The 26,201-nt window shown below is 32.6% G+C and overlaps 2 protein-coding genes and 1 non-coding gene across 26 annotated transcripts; all 3 read left to right on the top strand.

Moving 5' to 3' along the window:
- Positions 1–3,393: 3,393 nt before the first annotated feature.
- On the top strand, positions 3,394–15,134 carry LOC105128368 (glutenin, high molecular weight subunit PW212-like). Of its 23 annotated transcripts, XR_842849.1 has the most exons (9): positions 3,395–3,829; positions 3,906–4,003; positions 4,269–4,325; positions 4,531–5,156; positions 5,594–6,547; positions 7,617–8,326; positions 8,426–8,514; positions 8,610–8,760; positions 8,857–9,046. XR_842849.1 is itself a non-coding variant. In XM_011029992.1 (7 exons), the coding sequence occupies exons 1-7, from the start codon at positions 3,468–3,470 to the stop codon at positions 14,309–14,311; spliced, it is 2,550 nt and encodes an 849-aa protein (XP_011028294.1). In that variant the 5' UTR covers positions 3,394–3,467; the 3' UTR covers positions 14,312–14,693. The 23 variants fall into 23 exon arrangements, 15 of the variants coding, with proteins under 15 accessions (XP_011028294.1, XP_011028293.1, XP_011028290.1 ...); XR_842848.1 differs by having other exon boundaries at positions 8,426–8,760; XR_842845.1 differs by having other exon boundaries at positions 8,610–9,046.
- A 700-nt stretch (positions 15,135–15,834) lies between these two features.
- On the top strand, positions 15,835–25,981 carry LOC105128369 (U6 snRNA-associated Sm-like protein LSm2). 2 transcript variants are annotated; one of them, XM_011030000.1, is made up of 4 exons: positions 21,440–21,622; positions 21,719–21,757; positions 21,809–21,928; positions 25,396–25,981. In XM_011030000.1, the coding sequence occupies exons 1-4, from the start codon at positions 21,620–21,622 to the stop codon at positions 25,513–25,515; spliced, it is 282 nt and encodes a 93-aa protein (XP_011028302.1). In that variant the 5' UTR covers positions 21,440–21,619; the 3' UTR covers positions 25,516–25,981. The 2 variants fall into 2 exon arrangements, with proteins under 2 accessions (XP_011028303.1, XP_011028302.1); XM_011030001.1 differs by lacking the exons at positions 21,440–21,622; positions 21,719–21,757 and adding an exon at positions 15,835–15,854 and having other exon boundaries at positions 21,779–21,928.
- TRNAR-UCG (transfer RNA arginine (anticodon UCG)) lies at positions 19,301–19,374 on the top strand. The gene has a single exon. It is a non-coding gene; the product is annotated as a tRNA-Arg (tRNA).
- Positions 25,982–26,201: the final 220 nt, after the last annotated feature.

The raw sequence follows: 26,201 nt of genomic DNA on the forward strand, positions 1-26,201 counted from the left end.
CCTTCCCACGTGGAGGAAGTCTGCATGCGACATAATGCAACCTTCCCACATGGAGGAAGTGAGCTCTCTCTCTCTCTCTCTCTCTCTCTATATATATATATATGAAAGTTGAGAGTTTTGAAGATCTGACGGTCTCTAACCTATAGTGGAAGACACATGAGCTCCATTAAACCAAATGCTTGGCATGATTGCTCCCTTACCCATGGTTGTCACCAGGAGGCAGCCCGCAAAAGGGTTAGGTGAGTTTAATAATTATATGATTATCAAAACTTATTTTTACTTATCATCACTACTATATTTATATCTTTTAGGCAGAAATTTTCAATTTTGGTATACGGAGATTATCCAATTGTTAAAACTAAATTAAAAGGATAGATGGTATATGATTCATGTGAGAAGGCTGATAATGAATCAAACAATTTTTAATTAGAGTGAGGAAGCTTATAATTTCTCAAAAGAAACTGAAAAAAGTGATTACAACCAGGCGGCAGGCTGGTATAGTTTGGCGCACATGACCAACTAAAAGTTTTGTTGACTTTTTTGAGATCATAAGTTACTCATGATCATCATGATCATGACTTGTTTGAAAGGAGTGATAATTAAAAATAATAATAATAATTAAGATTTGACTGCTTCGTATCATCTTCTTTCCTCTCAAGAAATGGACACCACTAGGGTTACTCGTCCTCAGCAAAACAATATCACACAAAATTATTTCATTTTTTATGTATATTTTCCATCTAATTTGGCCACATCAAGTGCTAGAGTCTCACAATTATTTTCATTACAGTATAATCTTTGTCCTAACACGAGGGGTTGCACGAATCATTATTGCTTGCTCACCAAACTTGCAACTGTTCATCCTATAATGTATATTATTTACCATCAATCTCTTTTTAAATTCATAAAACTTACTATAACAAAAAAGTCAATATCCTTTTCTCAATAAATGAGGGTCATATATATATATATGAGGTTCATTCCTTTTTTCAAGAAATGAGGTTCAATTAATCAATGTTTTATATAACATACATGAAACGAGGGTCGTATATATAAATTTGATGTTTGATTTTCTTGATTTTGCTTTTAATGTTCTTAAATCTAAATTTGGTTTTTTTCATTTTTTGATGTCTTAGCCTCCCTACTGAATTTCGATTAAAGTTATAACTCATACATAATTATTTTTATATTTATTTGGTTATCTTAAAGCTTGTTTTATATTAATCAATCCTTTGAAGTTTTCAAATGCTAGGTTTGGGGTTTTTTTTACTATTATGGTTGTTTTGTCCATATCAGAGCTTGTTGTTGTTGTTTGATGCATGCTTGTATCCTAGTTTTTGATGATGCATCTCTCTAGGCCTTTTGTTTGATGTAATTTGGGCTGAAATTGCACTTTCATTTCAGGATTTCTTCCTGGTGTTCTTCGTGTTCATCAATGAAATTTAAGCACTTTTCGTCTTTTGAACTTTGTTTTTCTTTTATGATTTTGGGCTGTGTTTTTGAGCTAGAAAGCGTAGCTCACATGGATGAGTCGAGTCCATTAACTTTAAAATTGTGTTTGGCCAGTCAAAATTTAACAAGAAAAAAAATGTATTTTTTTATTTTTATGGCCTGTTTAATGAATATATCTTAATAAATTTTTTGGTAATTTTCTTTGTTATTTTTTATCTTGCGACATAAATCCCCAGTGATTTTCAAAACAATTTAAAAAAATTAAGAATTATTTTAAAATTATTTGTGAGTCTTTCACATGTTTCTCAATTATTTCATTTAATATTTGAGTTATATACTTGTGTCATAAGATAGTGACCCAATGTTAATTATACATGTTTTTCTTCAGAAAAAATTTAAAAATCTAAGATTATTTATAAAGGAAATACAAAAATATATTTTTATCTTTATGTATATGACCAAATTCTAAAAGTTTTCATGAATATTTTATAAAAAAATAAATTGTTATCATATTTTGAAAAATACAAAAATCAATTAATGAGTATAAGCTTATGATTATTCATTAGAGTTTTACCAAAATTTCAAAACACATCACCAAAATTAATTTGTTTACTCATTTAGGGCATAAATTTTAAAACGTAGTGTATATTTCAGGTATTAAATTAAATAAATTGACAAAAATAAAATATTAAAGTTAATTGTAGACCTTAATATTTGAGGATATAAAATTATAATGTAAAGTATATCCTTATGTATTAAAGATATAAAATAAAAATAAATAAATTGTTAAATTTTATACCATAGAATGATTAGATTTTAATTTGATAAGATAAAGACCTCCTTACTAAAAGAGATTTCTCTTGATCTTTTTTTATTATTATTTTTTGTATAATTGTTTTCAAAATTATTGTTGTTTCTTTTATTTTTTAATACTAAACTGGTTGAGAATTTATTTTTACACTTTTTTTTCCTTTAAAACACTGTGAATTACTACAATTATTCCTCATTATTTTTTTGCTATGTATTTTTAAAAAATTATCTTTATTAATTTTATTTTTTTTGTATTGAGCTGGTCGAGAATTATAATTATATAGTTTTTTATAAAATATTATAAATTATTATAGTATTTCTCTACATAATATTTTTTCCTTCTTTTTTTTTTAAAAATATTTTTATAGGTTTTTTTTAAAACATTATAAATTATAATAATCTGTCTTTATATAGTTTTTTTATGTTTTTTTTTTGTAAGTTTACAATAACATACAAGGAGGCTGCAAGTCCACCGCAAGAACACACATGCATGACATCTAGAATTTTCTCAATGTTGGTCTTCACATGCATTACGGAAGCTTATAGTATAGTATATTTTGTGGTTGTTTTTTAGAATATTTTTTATTTATAAATATATTAAAATAATTTAAAAATAAAAAAAATAACCTGAAAAAAAGAAAAAAATTTACATTTTTTAAAAATAATTTTAAAATATAAAAACAAATAGACTCTCAATATATATTTAATATTATGATAGTTTTTGAGGTTATAATTTAAAAAAGGTAATAAATTGTAGTTTTTTTTATCCAAAATTTTAGAAAGGAGTTTTTAATAAAATTTATATAAAACTATAATATATATTGACCACAGCACACCGTACAACAAAAACAAATGAAGCTTTAATTTCCTTTTAACTGCTCTAAAATTTCGGACCCGCATGGAGGAAAAAGACAGAGGTCTTGACACCGGAATGATTTCTGTTACCAGAAGCTGAGATTACTAGTGAAATAAATTTTTTACTAAAAATATTAAAGTCCGTGTACTAGATTGAGAAAAAGTGAAAGTTTATGTACTAGATTGAAAGTTTATGTAATAATTTTTTTACTAAAAATATTAAAGTCTATGTACTAGATTGAAAGTTTATGTAAAATCAATGTACCATAAGGTAAGAGCCCTTGATTAGAGAGGGAGGGTCTAGAGCCTTTCAATTCAGTCTAAACCCCCTCCAAAACCCTAGCATAGCTATGGCGCAACGACTGCTCCGCCTCCGTCGAGCTCTAACCCCACTCTCTTCTACTCGGCAACGCCCTCCTCTCTCCACTCCTATCGCAATAGCACCACCAGCCGCACAGACGCCCCCAATCATTTCTCAATGGCGGGGATTCTCGGGAACGAGAGTGTCAATGGTGTCGACGACTGGTTTGGCAGAGAAAGAGTACAAGGTATACGAGGATGGAGAAGAAATCGTTAAGAGCACAATTCTGTTCGAAGGCAACGAATACATTCACTGGCTGGTGACTGTTGATTTCCCAAAAGAACCCAAACCCTCTCCTGAAGAAATGGTCGCTGCTTTTGAACGCATCTGTGCCCAGGGACTCAACATCAGGTTTCTTTCTTTCTTTCTTTTTTTGTTTTTTGTTATGATTTATTAGTTTAATTTTAATGGCGTGATGTTTTTTCAGTATTGAGGAGGCGAAGAAGAGAATGTATGCTTGTAGCACAACTATTTATCAAGGGTTTCAGGTTTCAATTACGCACCAAGAGGCCGAAAAGTTTAAAGGCAGGTGTTAGCTTTTGACAGTGGGACAAACGAGACCCTTTGAAAGTAAACAAATTCACTTCAAAACTTACTATAGGAGAGCCATCTCCATCCCTTCAATCAAACGCATTTACATCACTTTCGTATCTGCCCCTTCTGTCAAGCGCAACCATACATCTGTGTTTCTTGCATTCTGAATTTCCACCTGTTTTTGTGGATTGTTATTGCTGTTGTTGTCCTGAATGCTTGCTTTCTGACTTGTCATATGTGATGATGCTTTAAACAGGTGTTCCGGGGGCTGTTTTTGTATCACCAGATTCGCGAGTAAAAAAGGAAAATGGAGGTCATTTTTTTCTCCTTGTGATTGAAATATCTTCATTCAATTTAATTGTTGAAATGCATTCTAGTATATTGTCTGTTATTCTACTCTTTTAAGGTAGTATTAGCCCTTTCATTTGGGTCTCTTGGCTATCACACAATTAGTTAAAAGCAAGTCTGATAGTGGTTAGTTCAATTGGTGAATTAAACTCATTTGATCTACTTTGCAGGAGACAAGTATAAAAATGGATTAATCACTCTCAGACCACCCCCAGTTCAATTTCAGAGAGGGGGAGAAAGGAGCCGTGATCCAGGCAGAATTCCACCTAGATTTGACCGGCCAGAAAGTCCAATTCCAAATCATCAAGGGCCGCAACCCCAGTATAGTCAGCGAGGGCATATGCAAGGAGGTGGTAGTAGCTATGGGTCTCAACAAAATCGTCCACCACAGAAAAATCATGGTCCTCCAGGGCTAGGAGGAACAGTGCCGATGAACAATAGGGATTATGCCACTGGAGGAAGGAACACATATCCAGGACAGCAAGGAAATCATGATCCCCCAGGACAGCAAGGTTACAACCAAGGACAGCAGGGGAATCATTATGACCCAGACCAAGGGAGCTTTCCACAAGGAGACTGGAGGAGGGATCATGGCTCTCCTGGGCAAAGAGATGACAGGGGAGACAACTGGAATTATTCTCCCACCCATGGTGGAAACTATGGGCAAGGTGGAAATACTAGCTATGGACAGCGTCACCCAGGTGAAGATCAGAGGTCCGCACAAATGGAGCTGAGGGGCATGCAAGGAGAGCAAGGGAACTATGCACCATTGGGACAACCAGGGTGGTCAAACCAAGTAAGGAACTCCTCCCATTAAGTGATTAACTGGGACCCTTTTTGTCATTTTTTAGATTATCAATAGGTGGTTTCATAGTGCAGGTGAGGACGGAGAATGGTTTACTGACCTTACATGCACGCATGACTTGTAGATTTGTTTATGGGAAGATAGATTAAAATGTCATCATGTGGAGCTAGGTTAGCCAATGACTGGTTACAAGTTAGATAACAGGGAAGTTTTATCATCAATAGTCTTGTGATTACTATTCTTCAATTACCAATAGTCTTCTGGGAAACTGTGCATGCTTGAAAGTGAAGTACACTACTGAAATGTGAGGAGAAGTTGAACACAATCAGTTTATGTGAAATTAACAACTTTAAGAAAGAGTTCATTCCTTTTTTCCCTTCACCATATCATCTTATTTCTCTTGTTTTTATTTGGTTGTGCAACTCCAGTACAGTCAACAAGGGCACATGCAAGGAGGTGGCAGTTGCTACGGGTCTCCACAAAATGGTCCATCACAGCAAGATCACGGTCCTCCAGTGCTAGGAGGAAGGATGCCAATGAACAATAGGGATTATGCCCCTGGAGGAAGGAACATGTATCCAGGGCAGCAAGGTTACTTCCAAGATCAGCAGGGAAATCGTTATTCCCCAGGTCAGCAAGGTTACAACCAAGGACAGCATGGAAATCGTTATCCCCCAGGTCAGCAAGGTTACAACCAAGAACAGCATGGAAATCGTTACCCCCCAGGTCAGCAAGGTTACAACCCAGGACAGCATGGAAATCGTTACCCCCCAGGAAAGCAAGGTTACAACCCAGGACAGCATGGAAATCGTTATCCCCCAGGTCAGCAAGGTTACAACCAAGGACAGCATGGAAATCGTTATCCCCCAGGTCAGCAAGGTTACAACCAAGGACAGCAGGGAAATCATTACACGCCAGGACATCAAGGTTACTTCCAAGAACAGCAGGGAAATCATTACCCCACAGGACAGCAAGCGTACTTCCAAGAACAACAGGGAAATTATTACCCCCTAGGACAGCAAGGTTACTTCCAAGAACAGCAGGGAAATCGATACCCCCCAGGACAGCAAGGTTACAACCAAGGACTGCAGGGAAGTGATTACCCCCCAGGACAGCAGGGGAATCATTATGACCCAGACCAAAGGAGCTTTCCTCAAGGAGATTGGAGGAGGGATCATGGATCTCCTGGGCAAAGAGATGATAGGGGAGACAACTGGAATTATTCTCCCACCCATGGTGGAAACTATGGGCAAGTTGGAAATACTAGCTATGGACAGCGTCACCCAGGTGAAGGTCAGAGGTCCGCACAAATGGAGCAGAGGAGCATGCAAGCAGAGCAAGGGAACTCTGCACCATTGGGACAACCAGGGTGGTCAAACCAAGTAAGGCACTCCCTCCATTAAGTGATTAACTGGAACCTTATTTTTCTCAATTTTTAGATTATCCATAGGTGGTTTCATAATGCAGGTGAGGACAAAGAATGGTTTACTGACCTTATATGCATGCATGACTTGTAGATTTGTTTATGGGAAGATAGATTAAAATGTCATCTTGTGTAGCTAGGTTAGCCCTTGACTGCTTACTAGTTACATTACTGGAAAGTTTTATCATCAAGAGTTTAGTGGTTACTATTCTTCAATTACCAATAGTCTCCTGGGAAACTGTGCATGCTTGAAAGTGAAGTACACTACTGAAATGTGAGGAGAAGTTGAACACAATCAGTTTTTGTGAAAATGAACAATTTTAAGAAGTATTTGTTTTTGAATTAAAACTTATCCTAAGAATGTTTGAAAAAAAATATAAATTTTGAGAAATTTCAAATCTTTTAATTCCTCGAGCATTTGAAAAGTTTAATACTTCAAAATAATAATTATTTTTTACATGTAAAACTCATAAAATAAATATATAAATAAGCTAGCCATTTATTGAGGAAAAAATAAAAATCTAATAATATTATATAAAATGATTTATTTTGTAAAATAGATTTTTTTATTACTTCATTTTTTTAGGTATCCATTTATTTTGAAATCTAGGGAGTATTTTCTTGTTTCCTTTTAGAAACATGGGATACAAATCATATATTGGATATACTAAATTTAGAGTAATATATTTCTTCAGTAGGCATTTGTTTCTTTTCTTTTTTTCTTTGTTGTTGTATGAGTTTTATCTTGGAATTTATGGGATTTTGGTGTAGCTTTATGGAAGCTTGAATTTTTGCTAATCTTTTACAGACTTGCTTATTATCACTGATTTGTCTGACATCTAAACGTCCACTGTAAATTATATACGAGATTATTAATCTGCATGGATGTTTTGTGGTTTGTACCATGTTTGTTCTTTCAACTGTGATGCCTTTATGTGCATACATGGTGGTATGCTGGGTGGTTGAGTACATATTTTTGTCTTCAAACTGATCATTTTGTTCCTAATCTTTTTTTCCTGACATTTCAGCATGGGAAAGATTCCTGGTGTCAACTTACAGAGACTGCAAGCTCTGCCTAACGCTTTTGATGCACTCAAGTAAGAATACTGAGTTGTATTTTATGAATGTTTGTGATATTGTACGGTCCATCTGCAAAACAGTAAATTTCACAAGCTTTATGATGTTAGCTTCTGATTGATCAACTTTGGATTTAGTTTTGGCAAATATAGGTGCCTTGACAATTTGGTGGTTGCCAAGTTAACAAGACAGAATGGGTATGGAAACTAATGTTCCTTGAAAGACTCAATCTATTGCAATTCAGGATACAAAGGAACTTTTTTTTTTTTTGCATGGTGAATTGGATATATCGATTTTAGGACAATGAAGTTTCATGTTAAGGACAATGATTTTCTTGGGGCACATCTTATTGGAGTAGTGGAGATACCGGTTGAGACAATCATTTCAGGAAAGAGGAAAAGAGCTAGATATATTTTGATACTTAATCATCCCAACCTTGTTGCTAGTATTGAGCTTTTCTAAGTGTCGTGCTGCTATTATTCTTAACATTGCTGCCAACCTTGACCCTAGAAATGGGAATAATGTAAGAGGAAAAGAGCTGAGACAAAAGGTGGAAGATGAATTCTTAGATAACTTTCTGGGGGTTTGGTGCATAACTCCAATGATGAGTAAAGATAGTGAAGGAATTCTCTCCATATCTGTTCAGATATTTTCATAAAGGGTAAGATGCCTAATGTTGACTTTGGAGAATTTAAACACATACCAAAGAAATTATGATCATCATTGTCTCTCTTACAGTTTTTCCGATCTATTGATTCAGGATCTTCACTCTATTGATTCAGGATCTGTGAAGGGATTTCCAAATTCCACTCAAGAAGGCGTGGCTCAAGTTCGAACTAGCTTTATGCAGTACTTGCTAACACTAACCAGTTTGTGCTTCTAGTTTTATGTTTATGTGATATCATTCCAGACCTGCTTCAATAACTCATCTCCTTTTTCTGCAGAATCTTGTATTAGGAATGATTTGAAAGCAGACAAGAGCATTCATACAGCATATGTAAAGGCAATAAGATCAGCTGAACACTTCATATACAAAGAGAATCAATATTTTCCAGGATCTTCCTAGCTATCATTGGCCATCATACAAAATTGCAGGTACAGAAAGCATCAAGTTACTGCGTTTCCTTGCCAAATGTGAAGAAATTTATTGAATGCTGATTACTGATTAAATCGACACTAATAAATCCACAGCGTATCTCATGCAAGACATTAAGGTGTTTTAGTTTTTGTTTTGCTGTTTAGCTAGATATCTGATGAGGAAATTTCTCTTTAACTTCATCTCTGTGAACTGGAGCTGATAACTTATTATTGTAAATACAGCTATATGTTTTCGCATAGTTCTGTGAACTTTTATAGATTATATTATTTTGCAATGCTCTCATAATGTCGAGGATAGTCTGGTTATTTGTAAATAATTTCTTTTATCATATTAATATCTTATATAATGATTTTATCAAAACATTATACTAATTGATATAATTATTTTTATTTTTATTATTCTTGTTGAATTTAAATTAAGATATTAAAAAAAATCAGATAATGTATATTGACTCAAATTTATAAATTCATATACCGAAATATTAATAATCTAGATTATTTCCTTACAAGCTCAAAACATATTTTACATTACACTTATTTGATCAAAACATGCTCATTTATCAATTGAAAAAAATTAAGAAAAAAATATTATGACAGGAAAAAATAATAATAATGGACATGCGCATGTAATATACCCTACATTCTTGATGCGTACTTAATAAATAAATAAAATTTAAAGTTATATTATATGATTTCATCATTTAATTGAGAAATATTAAGGGTGTAAGTGAAGCATAACTCGATTATTGTATTATCATAAACTTTTAAATGATACAAGGAGCTTTGATAAGAATTGATCTTGCATGGACAATTTTCTTCTTCTTTTTTTAGTTTCACTTCTTAACCAAAAAATAATATCAATATATCTTTTAAATTAAAGCTTATAATAGGAGTTCGTAATTGATTTAAACAAAAACAATAAAAAAATATATTGTAAGAAATCTTGATCTAAATTTTTTAGTTATTTTCTCTCCTCAAAGATTTATTACTTACTGTTTTATTTATTTTTATTTTTATACTAACACAACATAAGTGGTCCATGTTATCTTATAACTTTTATGTTTGGCATGATATAATTAGTAAATCATAGATCATTTGCATATGTGAACTGTCTACGTGTCAAAATAAGAACTTTCACCATTGCATTTATTGTGAATTGCTATCGTTTTCATGTTATTACATATAAATAAGGAAATTAAAGTCTAAACAATTTATTAGATATTAAAAAATATTATGAATTTGTTAAATAATGAAAATGCGAAACAAATCTCAAAAAGCTAGTTACGGGAGAGGAAAAAAAAAAACTAAGTTTAACTCCTAATGTTTTTACTCTTTATAAATGATAAAATTATCCATTCTGATGGGTATTCACCATAACCTAACCCAATGAAAATGGATTTCGGAAACATTTTCCTCCATATTTTTTAAGGATGACAATGGTATTTATCTGGTTAGCTTATTATTTATTAGATAAAAAATTTAAATATTCATACTATATTTATCATGTTTTAGATATTTATATAAATATTCATTGTGTGGATATTATTTATTGTTTACAACAAAAATAACACACATGCAATCCAAATACACACATTTTAAAATAAAAATAAAAGGGATTGGGGTTTTAATGTAGACATAAATTTATCACATTGTGAATTTAAACAGTGTAACTAAGAGAAAATCATTGAATTAGCTATTAAAGATACTGTGGTCTTTTTTACAAGATTAGTTAATTATTATTAAGTTGATTAAGGAAAAATTAACTTTTTAACATTTTTAAATCATAATACAATAATTAAATTACCCTTAACAACAACAAAAATTCTCTTATAGTTTTTTTTAGTTATAATCAAGTTGATCAATGAATAATTTGTTATTTTAATAAATATAAAATATAATTGAAAAACTAAAAGCAGTTGATGCATGCGATATATATGGCGGCGTGTGGAGAGCTTTGTCGCCTTTAGACAGTAAATAAGGTGTTGTATGATGATAAAATTTTATATAAAAAATAAATGATGAGAGACATAACTAAAGAAAAAAATCAATCAAAATAAAAAAAATAATCAAAGTAATGATGATAAAATTAAACATAAAAAAATAACAAGACATTTTATATTTTGATAGGCTAGCATGAAACCTAAAAAAAAACAAAGAGAAAAATAAAAAAAAACAAGTCATTGCATTGTGCTTTTAAAAATGTTAAAAAATTAATTTGTTTTTTATCAATTTAATAATAACTAATAAACCTCATAAAATACTTACCAAAAAAAACCTCGTTAAAAGATTATATTACTTTTGTTAGATAGTTCAATGATTTTCTCATTAAAAAAAATAATCATTATATCATTCTAATTCACAATGTGACAAATACTTGTCTATAATAAAATGTTAGTTTTTTTATTTTATGTTTAAAATTTTTAATATATATTTAGATTATTTTTGTTGTTCAATTATAATAATATTTTTATAATTAATATTCATATGGATATTCAAAGCATACAAATAAATAAGATATGAAGATCTAAATTTTTTTTTTACCCAATAAATAATGATTTAGATATAAATTAAAAAAAAAAGCAGCTTCCGTAATGCATGTGAAGAAGAACATTTGCGACAATATAATGAATCCGGAGAGGCATGAAGCACAAGGAACGAGTTATAGCGTCAACGGCAACGTTTTGGAAAATATAATTACTACCTAAATATTTATTATGGCTCCATGAAAAAAGAATCCTATGAAGTTTCGGAGAATGTGAAGTTTTCTAATATCTTTTTCGCGGAAGTTATTACTTATTAGTACTTAAAAGCTATGATTTATCGTATTTTAAGGCAACATCTCCTTATTGTATTAAAAGGCCCTTTACGTTACAATAATATAAAATACAAACGTTTCGAAACGCGTGTCCAGAGCCTCTCATAAACCCCCTCCAAAATCCTAGCATAGCCATGGCGCAACGACTCCTCCGCCTCCGTCGAATCCTAACCCCTCTCTCTTCAACTCGGCAACGGTGCCCCTCTCTCCTCGCTCCTATGGCAATCGCACCACCAGCGGCACAGACGCCCCCAATCATTTCTCAGTGGCGGGGATTCGCGGGAACGGGAGTGTCGATGACGTCGACGGCCGCAATAGCAGAGAAACAGTACTGGGTATACGAGAATCTAGGCGAAATCACTGAGAACAAAACCCTGTTCGAAGGCTGCGCTTACAATTACTGGCTGGTGACTGTTGATTTCCCCAAAGAAGAACCCAAACCCTCGCCTCGAGAAATGATCGCTGCTTATGAACGCATCTGTGCCCAGGGACTCAACAGCAGGTTTCATTTTTTATTTTTTATTATAATTTTTTAGTTTAATTTTAATGGCGTAATGTGTTTTCAGTATTGAGGAGGCGAAGAAGAGAATATATGCTTGTAGCACAAGTACTTTTCAAGGGTTTCAGGTTTTGATGACGGAACAAGAGTCCCAAAAGTTTAGAGGTAGTGTTAGCTTTTAGTCACCGTCTCTAGACAGAAGAGACAATGGGACAATGGAGACCTTTTTTCTTTCTATTTTGGAAGTATACAATTTCACTCCAAAACTAGCTATAGAAGAGCTGTCTCCGTCCCCATCAATCAAACACATTAAAATCACTTTTATATCTGCCCCTTCTATCAAACGCAACCACGTATGATGATGGTTTCTTGCATGCTGAATTTCCATCTGTTTTTGTGCATTGTTATTGTTGTTGTCCTGAATGCTTGCTGACTGACTTTCTCTAAACAGACGTTCCGAGGGTTGTTTTTGTATTACCAGATTCTCCCGGAAACAAGGAATATGAAGGTCATTTTTGTCTCCTTGTGATTGAAATTTCTTCATTCAATTTCATTGTTGAAATGCGTTGTAGTATATGGTCTATTATTCTACTCGTTTAAGGTAGTGTTACGGCTGTTGCACAATTAGTTAAAAGCAAGTCTGATAGTGGTTCATTCAACTGGTGAATTAAATTCATTTGATGTACTTTGCAGGAGACGAGTATGAACACAGAATGATCACTCCGGGACCAACCACAGTTCAATTTCAGAGAGGGGCAGAAAGATGCGGTGACCAGGGTCCACCTAGATTTGACCAGCGAGATAGTCCAATTCCAAATAATCAAGGGCTGCAACCCCAGAATAGTCAGCAAGGACGAATGCCAGGAGGTGGTGGTAACTACGGGTCTCAACAAAATGGTCCGCCACAGCAAAATCATGGTCCTCCAGGGCTAGGAGGAAGGATGCCGATGAACAATAGGGATTATGCCCCTGGAGGAAGGAACATGTATCCAGGACAAGAAGGAAATCATGATCCCCCAAGACAGCAAGGTTACAACCATGGACAGCAGCGAAATCATTACCCCCCAGGAGGTGGTGGGAATCATGATCCCCCAGGACAGCAAGGATACAACCATGGACAGCAGCGAAATCATTACCCCCAAGGACAAGGTTACAACCAAGGACAGCAGGGAAATCATTATGCCCCGGACCAAAGGAGCTTTCCACGAGGAGATTGGAGGGATCATGGACCTCCTGGGCAAAGAGATTTTAAGGGAGACAACTGGAATTATTCTCCCACCCATGGTGGAAGCTATGGGCAAGGTGGAATTCCACCAAGATTTGACCAGCGAGAAAGTCCAATTCCAACTTATCACGGGCTGCAACCCCAGTATAGTCAGCAAGGGTGTATGCAAGAAGGTGGTAGTAACTACGGATCTCAACAAAATGGTCCACCACAGCAAAATCATGGACCTCCAGGTCTAGGAGGAAGGATGCTGATGAACAATAGGGATTATGCCCCTGGAGGAAGGAACATGTATCCAGGACAGCAAGGAAATCATGATCCCCCAGGACAGCGAGGTCACAACGAAGGAGAGCAAGGAGGTGGTAGTAACTACAGGTCTCAACAAAATGGTCTGCCACAGCAAAATCACGGTCCTCCAAGGCGAGGAAGGATGCCGATGAACAATAGGGATTATGCCCCTGGGGAAAGGAACACATATCCAGTACAGCACGGAAATCGTGATCCCCCAGGACAGCAAGGCTACAACCAAGGAGAGCAGAGAAGTCATTACCCCCCAGGACAGCAAGGGTACAACCCAGAACGGCAGGGAATTGATTACTCCCCAGGACAGCAAGGTTACTTCCAAAGACAGCAGGGAAATCATTATCCCCCAGGACAAGGTTATAGCCAAGGACGGCAGGGAAATCATTACCCCCCAGGACAGCAAGGTTACTTCCAAAGACAGCAGGGAATTCATTATGACCCAGACCAAAGGAGCTTTACACAAGGAGATTGGAGGGATCATGAATCTCCTGGGCAAAGAGACTACAGGAGAGACAACTGGAATTATTCTCCCACCCATGGTGGAAACTATGGGCAAGGTGGAAATAGTAGCTATGGACAACGTAACCCAGGTGAAGGTCAGATGTCTGCACAAATGGAGCAGATGGGCATGCAAGGAGAGCAAGGGAACTATGCACCATTGGGACCACCAGGGTGGTCAAACCAGGGCACACCCCCCATTAAGTGATTAAACGGAACCTCTCTCTCTCTCAGTTTTTAGATTATCCATAGGTGGTTTCATAGTGCAGGTGAGGACGAAGAATGGTTTGCTGACCTTGCATGCATGCATGCATGACTTGATTTTTTTTATCGGAAGATAGATTTAAATGTCATCTTGTGTAGCTAGGTAGCCCCTGACTGCGTACAAGTTAGATTACTGTAAAGTTTATCATCAAGAGTTTAGCGGTTACTACTCTTCAATTACCAATAGATCTCCTGGGAAACTCTGCGTGCTCGAAAGTGAAGTACACTGATGAAATGTGAGGAGAAGAAGCTGAACACCATCAGTTTTTTGTGCAAGTGTACAACTTTAAGAAAGAGTTGATTCCTTTTTGCCCTGCACCATGTCATCTTATTTCTCTCGTCTTTATTGGGCTGTGCAGGGAAGATAGCGAGAAGACTGATGGTTCTCTGAGGTGGAAGTAAGAATGGACATGTAATTCACTTTCATCTTTCAATTTTCGTTCTCACGAGACACATGAAATGAATTGTCGATGACTGGTTTGGTGAACAGGCTTGCCTTCATGAGACTAGGAAAGTAGGAAAGCGGTATTTTTCCCATCTATTTAACTGCTTGAGCTTTTTAGTGAGGTTGCTTGGTCATGGCATATCCTCTACCACAAGCGTGCAATCTGTCATCTGTGTTTCAACTTTTTCCTGCCTTTTAATAGAAGTTACTACGTAGGGGTATATGTTGTGGAAAGGATTCCTAGCTAATTTATATCAAAAGACGAAAAGGCTTCAGCATTATGGATCTGTTTTCCAACAAATATAAGAATGGATAAATCATATAATGATGAGATGTGAACGCTATTTAAAAAGGAAAGCGAGGAATTGATATTCATTGTAAAGAACAAAAGCGACGAGTAATTTTTTAATTTTTTTTTTGTATGGTAGTAAAAATTGATATTTGAAAGAAAGGTGATTCAGAATAAAAACATTATTTTTTTCAAAATTCTCATTTTTTATTAATGTTTTTTTTCTTCAAAAAATATCACTTTTATTAGCAAGCAAAATGGTTCCTTCAATGTAGATAATTAATATAGAATTAGAGATTATTTTTTAAAAAATGTATATATCTCTAATGAGAAGTTCATTTTATTCCTATGTTTTTCTTATAAAAAAAATTTAAGAGGCCTTGTTTTTTTTAATGCAGTCCAACATTATACACCCGAGTTTATCACTTTTTAACAGATAAAATCACTTTTTAACAAATAACAAATTTTATTAAATAAATATGAGAGGTAGCTTTTATATCTTTTCAGGATTGAAAATGTATATTTATACTTTATATTCACAAGAAAAAAAAATATTTTTAATATAAAATAAGAAACTTTTTAATTTAAATATTTTAATTTAAAAGAAGAATATAGTATTTTTTTTAATACAGAATAAAAAAATTTAAAATAATTTTTAAAATTTTATTATTTATAATATGTATAATATATATCTACAAGAATTGTTTCTTGATTTTCTTATGTGTAATATTAAAATTTTAAATGTTATTTTTTAAAAATTTTCCGGGTTGACTTACAATCCAACCCTTTAACCGGGTTTGATAACTATACTTGCAACATTAGAAAAGTTTTAATATTTTTTCAAAAATTTATTTATTTGTTTTTTTATAAAAAAAATTCATTAATCAAATATTAATGTAATTTCTTTAAAAATAATTTAAGAAAGTATTGATCTTTTTTCATTCCTATAAGATTTTATTTAAAAAAAAATATGTTTTTTCCTTAACCATTTTCAAAATTTTAATTTTCATTATCTTATATTTTAATGTAATTTAGTCTAATCGGGTCAAATAGAATAAATTTGGAAAACATAAGGTGGCCAAATCTTTTTCTCAAATCCCCATTTTCCTGGATAATACAAATAGAAAGTTAATTTTAAGGGTTTTTTTTCCTTCTAAAATGAATAGAACGGTTCTATAAAATTTGAGATAGGGATCACCACTTTATTTTACTTGAAAAAGGAAAAGTACAAAAAATATTTTACTAAAAAAAATCATCAACATATGAAAATGATAAAAAAAAATGATAATTTTTTTTTTAAAGAGCATGAGTGTAAACGCCAAATTAAAATTTTCTAAGTTTGTAAATATAAAAAATCCTAATTTGAAAATAAAATGAATAAATTTAAACTGAAAGATTTTCTTATTGATAATAAAATAGATAAAAACAATTGCCTTAAATGAAAAATTAGTTGAGTTGACGAGATGAAATTCTCAGTGAAACAAAAAGCATCTAATTATTAAAAAGAGATGCACTATTTTTCATAAGAGGTCGAAAAGGTGGGTATATAAGTACCATTGAACTCCTTCGAAAGCTAATAGAGGCCGACTGTGTAAAGGAGAGAGGAATTGTTTTTTTAATTTCTTCAATATTCTACCCAAATCCACATCTCACTAGAAGAATAAAAGGGGTAAGAAGGGATTAGAAAGATATTAGGCTAGAAAAAATGATGAAAATCTAGATGATTTTGACATGAAAAGAGGTGGGTTCGAGAGGAAAATTTAGGAGAGAAGTAAAACTTGTTATCACTTTCTTTTCTTTAAATTATTGTGTTTAAGAGATGAGAATTTTCAATTTAAACTTTAATTATATGTCTATTATGCGCAACAGCGGAGGATTCAAGGAGACCAAGACGAGCTATAACCTAGGTAAAAAAAGAGATTATAAAACTTTCAATACCCCTGTCAACTTTGATTTTTAGTAATTAGTTATGAGGTAATTACATAAACTTTTCAATAATCCAAAACTCAAAAACAAAAAAAAACTCTCTTTATTCTTTATTAAAAACCACAAAAATTTTAAATATAAATAACTAATTGGCTATGAAATAATCAGATTTGTATAACTTTATAAGTTGAGGTTTTAATTACCGCAAAACACGAGAATAGTAAAGAGGTTAATCAAATCGGTAATTTATATCAAAATGAAACTACTCGATATAACTCTTATTTTGATTCTATTTATAGTTAAATAGATATATTATATGGTGTAATTATTATTATGCTTGAAAGTACAGTTCAAGAAGGATCTTCTAACTTCATATATAGAGAAGTTGGTGTTTGTTTGATTGTGATAAAATCTTTTAAATTTATATTTATCCATAAAACAATGAGGATTATTGATTTACTTTGTTGAGTTTTGCAATAAAAATCTCTTAACATCTTAAATAGAATGGATCTTTTATTAACTGTTAAAACATTACTTCAAACTTTGAAAGATGTAAGATTTGATCTTCTCTTTGCACATAATATGAGATTAGCATAATATATGAATACTTGGTATAAAAAAACTATAGATTGTTCATGTCAGCAACAAGGATCAGTGACAGTTTACCAACATTATCATTATGATATATTTAATTCAATAATAAATTTTATTATGAAGATTTCAATGAATAAGAGATATATAATTTGAGATCTCAGTTAGAGCATTATCAAATTAATATGATTCATCATAAGAGTTTTTAAAATATATTTGTTATTTTTGAATTATGTTGAGAATTAGTTGAAACTAATAAGTCGCAATACTATTATTTGATTGATAAGTTGATTCGTCTTGTTTTGACTTTGCTTGTTTCCACTACCACTACAGAGCGAATATTTTCAGCTATAAAATATATTAAAATTATGTTTTGCAATAAAATTAAAAAGAAATTCTTATCATATTTTATGATGATTTACATTAAACGAGAACTTGCTAAAGATATTAATTTGAATTCGATTATAAATAAATTATATTTCACAAAACATTAAAGTGATATAACTTTGATAGTGTGATTTTTTCAAATTTTATTTTTTAAAATTTTATGTTATGCATTTGGATTAAAATTTTATTGTTAGCTTGATAAATTTATATATATAAGTTAATAATTAATCTTAAAAAATAATTTATATATATTTACTTTATAGCTCAGGATAAAAAACATTCCTAACTCAGCCATTACAGCTAGGTAACCTCGAGGACGCTGTCGGCGAGCCTCAGCAACTTGAGTGCATGAAACGAGGGAGTAAGATTTCCAGACACAACTGGAAAGCATATGTTTCCGAGGAGGGTAAAGAAATGAGAGGACACTTGCTACAATATCCAATTCAAGGGAGCAGAAGTGGAAAAGGGAGTGCATTGCCAGGGCATGAAACATTTCCTGATGTTGGTGGCAAAGTTCTTGGATCACCCACCACCCTTCCTGATGTTCTAACAGCGTAAATTCAGCTAAAGCTTTCACGCTATGGAGTTCACCATGTATAATTTCATCTGAGCTGCTTCCTGTTGCCCAAAATAGTGGGAATCCTGTAGGCACAACGTTGTTGAAACATCGAGCATGTACAAAGAAGGTTGTGACTTACTCAAACACACAGAGCTAGTTGTAGGTCTGATGATGTTGCATGGCATTGTTGCAGGAGGTTTACAAGGATTTGGTACCATTATTTATTAAATTAAAATGCTTTGTGTGTATTAATTATGTGGTTTATAGGAATATTAATTTTTCATATTAAAATGTTTTTTAATTAAAAATATATTAAAATTATTATTATTATTATTATTATTATTATTATTATTATTATTAACATATGAAGACCATCTAAAAACGCATCAATTTAATATATTTTTAAAGTAAAAAATAATTTTAAAAATAAATTATGACATGAAAACATATACTCACATATCATTTACATGTATTTTTTAATTAATTACAAGTACAAAGATTTCCCAAACAATTAAAATGAAAAAGGTTTTATTCTAATTAAAATGAAAATAATTTTTTATTTTCTGTTCGTCAAAAAATCCAAATGAAGAATAATTTAACTATTTAAATAAAAAAATCAGGGAATGTAAATTAAAAAAGCAAAATAGCTAGGGGCACGCCCATTCCGGCTACTCTTCGCATCTTTTAACAGAAAGTAAATGTATAAAACTTAAAATAAGGGACACCGTACCATCATGACCGCATAGCGCAGTGGATTAGCGCGTCTGACTTCGGATCAGAAGGTCGTGGGTTCGACTCCCACTGTGGTCGGTTAAAAACTACCGCGACTCAGCCTGTAATCTTCAATTTTCGTGGGCCGTCTATCAGTCTCAGACAATAATTCAAATATTTTCTATCATAATTATAATGTGAAAATTTATTTCTTTTTTCTTCATTTTTATGAGCCATGATTAAGTTTTCATAATTATTTTAAAGTTAGGTGTATCAAAAACTCCATCCCACCAATATAACCTGAGTTTCTCATTAAAAAAGAAAATAGAGTTGGTAAATCTTAAAGAGTTAATGTGATGATTAAAAAAGTTAGCTCGATTCTTAAGTTTAAATCTTAAAATTAATATTTAAATATAAATAAAATATAAAAAGTTATTTTTATTTAGTAAAATAACACTTTTAATATATGGTGAGAAAATAATACAACTCCTCAAACACTAATAATTAAAAAGTAATAATTTTTAAGCAATGCTAATGTTTTTATAAAAGATATAAAAACATAACACCTGAATTTTAACTTGATTAGATCCAAGAAACTTGATCAATTTAATAATAAAATTAAACAAGATATTGATAATAAATAAAATAAAAAATAACAATAACTAACTACATAAAATAAATTGTCAATATTATATTACGGATGAGGAAAAAAAAACTTATTGTAAACTTATCATTACTCTATCATGAACATTGCTTCATCATTGGACAAAGCTCACCAAAAACAAAAGGTTATATGATGATATTGAATAAAGTTATATGTGTGATAGCAAAAATCTAAAAAATAAATTAAATAAATTATTATGAAGTGAATATCTCATGTTTCATTAATTAATTAATTTAATTTAATTAAAAAACATTTAAAAAAAAATTTAATAAAAAATAATAAATAAAAAGATCTAAGATAATCTGAGTCAATTTCAAAATTAATGAAAAATCATATATATATATATATGTATATAAAACCCGAGTCAATCTTTAATTAAATAAATATTAAAATATAAAAATTAAAAAAACACAAGTTTAAAAAAATAAAAATCAAACAAATTAGGGTGAATATTTTAAACCATGATTGATCTCTAAAATTCGTAACTCATGAAATCCTATACTCTGGTTTAACCAGAAATGTTAATTTTTAAATAATTTAATATTAAATTATAACATAAAAAAATCAATTTAAAAGACTTTTCAAAGTATAAAAAACAACAATTAAAAGAATAAGAATTATATTAATAGAAAAAATTAAAAAAGAATGAGATTGTAAAATAAATCAATTTTAAAAATGACTTCAAATAAAAAACTAACAATAAAAGGATAGAAAATTAAATATTATAGTTTAAAAAATTAAAGGAATTAAAATAAAAAAATGATAAATTATTTTAAATAATACAAATAATAATTAACAGATTATAACCCAAACCTAAAAGAAAAACATATTGAATAAATGCTTTAAAAATTTGAAGGGTTAGATATAGAATTCAAGGCAAGAAAATAAAAAAAAAAGTTATTGATACCAAATTAAAAATAAAAAAAATGATAAGGTCACCAAAAAAAATTTAAATACTATAATAAAAATTTACTTTTGATTACTAAGCACCACCAAATACGTGGCCGGGGTAAAATATAGATGATCCATGTGCTGCATGATATGTATTAACTATTTTTTAAATAATATTTTTAATTTATTTAATTACCCAATTATTCTTAAGACAACCTCATCATATTAAAAATATATATATAAAAAAGCTCTAAGTGTTAATTTAGTATTTTTTTAAGGATAATTTAATTATTTTATTGTGTTAAAAAAATAAAAAATCTCTAGATGCAATATTTTTATTTTAAAAATAATTAAATTATTTTATTACACTAAAAATTACAAGAAAACCAATTTGTTTCTAATTGATATGATAACAACAATAGATTCTAGTGAGTATAACATTTGAACTTCAATGACCAGTTCATTATTTTTGTCTGGGACAGACAAATTCATCGTTGCACTAACAATCAGTGCTAAACAGTGAGGGTGTGTGTTTGTGTGTGTGTGTGTGTGTGTGTGTGTGTGTCTGTGTGTGTAGTGGAGGGGTATATTGGTCATTAGATAGAGAAGAGGGAGGCGAGGGCGTGTAATCGGGGACTCTAAAAATCCCAGCAAAGCAAGCAGGTTTAAAAAGGAGTAGAGTATTTCATTCCATTCCGTAACGATCGAATCATAGCAGTGTAGCAGGAGACCTAATAAGCTGCTTAACATTCACAAAAAGACATTCATAACGCAGATAGGTTAGAGATTATGGTGAGTCATCTCTATTTTTTCTCGTGATTGTAATTAAAAGGTTAATGATAATGATACGATTTAGGGTTTATGAATAATCGGGGTTTTTGGGTGCAGTTGTTCTTTTCGTATTTCAAGGATTTGGTAGGGAAAGAAGTGACGGGAGGGGGGATCTTTTCGTATTTCAAGGATTTGGTCGGGAAAGAAGTGACGGTAGAGCTGAAGAATGATTTGGCAATTAGAGGAACTCTTCACTCTGTCGATCAATACCTCAACATCAAGCTCGAGAACACCCGCGTTGTCGATCAAGACAAGTACCCTCACATGGTACTCTACTCCTGTTCTCTTATACCCTAATAATTTCCCTATCATGTTTTGTTCTTTTTTTTATTATTATTCCATTTTTAACCCTAATTACCTTCCCCTAAGTTACCAAGCTCTTAGTGTAATGTAATGTAATTGATAAAAGCTTGATATGGATTTTTTTGGTACAGGAATTAAAGTCAAAATTATTAGGTCATTTTGCTGAACTTTTCTTGCAAAAAGTAAATTATTCTTATATTGGTGCAGTTCTATTTTGTTGCTGACATTTTGGGATAGATAGTAGCCTGCTTATGAGCCAACCCTTAAATTTCAACTACATACATAAAGCCATCTGGTGGGTTTAATCATAATTGTTCATTTCATCATCAAGTGACCCTTGACTTTCGATTCGTAGAGCTTAAATTCTTTACAGGCTTTTGCAATCTTAGCTCATTGTTTGGATCAGTTGTGTCCAAACTAAAGCTTTTTATTAAACACTCTTAAGATATTTTGATATGTAAAATCAACAATAGAACTATCATTTAGTGGCTTGAGATTAAATGACCTTTCTTTGAGCTATCCGGTAGATCTTTTGTGATTATCACTGGGCTATGTAGCTTACTTTTGATCATATATGGATGACAAGATGTATCCTCTTATTCTCCCTTGAGAATTTAACTATAAGTCTTCTTTAGACTTGGAAAGCTTTGCACGCTTAGCATGGCAACTTAATTCTTGAAGAAAAAGTTGAGATATTTGGTATCTCATTCGTGACTATTACTGAGCTATCGTTTACATCAGTTTGGAGTGGGCTCAATCATCTTGTGGCTTAAGCTTTCTTTTCTTTGCTATCTAGTAGAACAAGTTATTGAGAGCTCAACTATCTTTCTCATAGATTTATGTGCAATTTAGCCATCTTGATCATGAAGCTAGCTGTAGATAGCTCAGCCATCTTGTCGTGTAAGTTATTGTGACATAATTATCTTTATTTAGTAGCATGAGTTCAGTCATGGCCTTGGGTATCTTGTAGATCGGGTTTTAGGTCATCAAGCTGTCTAGCACCTCTACTTTACAAGTAGGTCGGTTATCTCACAGCACATGTGATGACCAAGCAACCCTAGCTTTGTTTAAAAGGTTGTTTGATGTTCTTATAATCATGCACCTATGCTGAGCTATCCTGTAGCTTGATCGTCCCCTTATTTCTTGTCTTGTGACTTTGTCAGGCTATCTTGGAGTGCAGATGATTTGTTATGCAAAGCTATCTGGCAGCTCATTCTTGACCCTTATTTTAGATATCCTTGTCTCATATCTGATCTCAGTGGTGCTATATTGTAGACCACTTGGCTGAATTTGATAACTATACGAGTCCTCAGAGAAACAACAGCTCAAAGCGATCAGGCTAATCATGAATGAGAAATAAACTTGTTCCCTAGGTTAGCAGAATTTTATACCGAGTGTAGAGATGCAAAATAACAAGTTGTATTTATAACGAAGAGGGAAACAAACTAAAATGTGAACTTTATGACAACAGCATACCAGCATATCATTAATTCTGTTATCATGATCATAATCTCTGATGATGTGTTAAACATGCAATGATAAGTTTCATCTCCATTGAATCTTCAAGTTAGCTAACTAGTCCCTGTCATTTATATCTGGACACAGTACTACACCAAGCTAATTACCCTGGTGTCAAGCTGGTGCAGCTAGGTATGTCAAGGACCTGTGTTGAGGTAGGCACTATATGCCAAGCTCGCCTCAGTTTGACATGAGGCTTCCCCATATTTCTTTCTCTCCTGGTTTAATCAACAAATTAAGGAGTTCATGACTGTTGTGTAGTAACGGAGGTTTTATTTTGCAAGCTGATGCAATTTCAAGAACAACACAGCATGTGTATTTTTTTAATAATCGAAGTTTGATAAGTGGCTGACCTGAGTTGTGATTATCTCGATTTCATGTGCTGACAAATTGTTTTGGCCCACTCCTCCTTGTTACTCATGGCAATTATCTTGATGAATCATGTTTTTAATTGATAGTTGTATTTGATCTCTTGGATGAGCTCACCCTTTTTCTTGTTGACACCAGTGAGCTAAGGTGAAGAGTTAAAGTATTATTGATGTCATCATGAATTGTCGTTATGTTTATTCCCAGACAGCCAAAATGTTTTTGGCAAAAAATAGCCATATTATTGAAAAGTTAGAATTGTTGAGCAAGGCTACGAGCTAGTCAATATCAAGCTCCTTCTCTGCTTCCCACATGAACTCGTGTTGTGCCTGTAAAACAATTAAAACCTAAGGATGGCCCAGAAGCTGTTCTTGGGAGACCACTCTGATGCCCAGCTTGGCAAGCTTGTTAGTTGTGAGAAAGCTTGGGATAGATTTTAAAGCAATTGAGTGTGCATACCCTAAGTTATGCTTCAGAGTCCCCTCCTTATAGAGGTTTAACTTGCTCATATAGAGTTGGATTATGAGTAGACTTACAGATTGGAGATCATATGTAAATCGTATTCTGATTAGGATTGCATTATCATGGATCCAACTATCTATTCTTCTTGAAGATCATAATTATATTATTTTTCTAATATGTCAAAGTAACTATTTACAAGAGTTTTGGGTGTTTGTTTTAAGGAGGATGATATGAATGTGGGTTGGATGAATTACTAGTAAGAAATCACACTTGCTGACAGCATGCATGTCAAATAAACATATCACATATTTTTGGAATTTTATGTTGTGGCTGATTTTATATTTGCAATGGATGATGATGTTGTACATCTGGTTCCTAGCTTTTTATAAAATAGCACATCTTGGAAAGTTTAATCTTCTTTGCTTGCCACCTTCAATGAGTTTGTATTCTGCTCCTGCAATATTCTTTTTCTTATTAATAGAAGAGAGCATTGTTTCATTCTTTGTTTTCTCTTTCCTTTTTTCTTCTATTTCAAAAACAAATCATAAAGAGGGTGGGTTTAGCATTTGGACATTATTTCTATCAATGATCTGGCCAATCATGTATAATTTTGTTATAAAAACATGTAAACTTCTTTCTGGAAATCAAAAAATTTTAAATAGGGATCACAAAAATATTCATTCACTTCTCCTATGAAATTGTCATGCAATCTACGAGCGAGGATTTTGAAACTGAGTACTTGCCTTTGCTAGGAGTTCTGCTGTCAAGTCCTCTATATTCATGCATGTTTGTGTTCCTACGAGGGTGTGTGCTATTTTCATTGTATAAATTCATGAAGATGTGCATATCTGGACATTCACAGACAAACGCACTCAAAGAATGTTTTCAGGACAAGGATTGTCTTGAACTCTTGTTATTGATGTTTTCCTTGAATAAATTCCCTGGGTTTACTTGCTTTATCCTATGTTTGCTTCAAGTTATGATGCCCATAGTACTTTTTATCTTTCCCATTTGACAGTTCTGTTCTTCTGGATTTTCAATATGATCGTGCTAGCTAGATCTAATGATTTTATGTTAAATTGCAGCTTTCTGTGAGGAACTGTTTCATAAGGGGATCGGTGGTAAGATACGTTCAACTTCCCCCAGAGGGCGTGGATGTTGATCTGCTTCACGATGCCACGAGAAGGGAAGCTCGGGGTGGCTGAAAGTCATTGGAGTAAACCTCTTCAAGTACTTCTCTAGACATCCGATGCAATTGATTTAGTTTAAACAAGCTTTCTTCTCATTCTGGAGCTGTACGTTGGTACTAGTGATGAGTTAATGAACACTAGAACATAGAAGTTAGACTTCCTAGCAATCCGGAGAAAATGCTACTGGGTTGAACATTGACTATTTAATGGCTTAAAGAAGATGATTAATGTGCTAAACTGAAGCTATTCATTGCAGAAGATTGAGTTAATGGCTGCTTTGCGGGGGGGTTCTTCAATTGATTGTTTGTTGTTTTACCTACAAGTTCTGCTGTTCTAGTATATTATGCCGGATGTAAGGCTCTACTTGCTTCATATTTCTCAAGTCTAGCTCTTTGACAATAACTACAGATATGTGTTTAATGCTGGATTTTCTCTCAGCTGAATCCTTCAAGTACAAACTTAAGAGAGAAATTTAATTGTACGAATTTGCATGTGATTCTTCGAGTCCACGATGAAGTACAAAGCATGGCCTCTCGAGAAAAACAGTGTACTACCAAAGCAAAATTATAATCTTTCCAGGGAAAAACCATGGATTCTTGAGAAAACCACAACTCCAAGAAACAAACAAAAACCTAATTATTATAGTTAATACAATGTCTTATTGTATGCTATTATTGTTCCAAGATAAAATATAGACAAGA

The sequence above is a fragment of the Populus euphratica genome, unplaced genomic scaffold, assembly GCF_000495115.2.
Source record: "Populus euphratica unplaced genomic scaffold, PopEup_1.0 scaffold14.1, whole genome shotgun sequence".
Lineage (NCBI taxonomy): Eukaryota > Viridiplantae > Streptophyta > Magnoliopsida > Malpighiales > Salicaceae > Populus > Populus euphratica.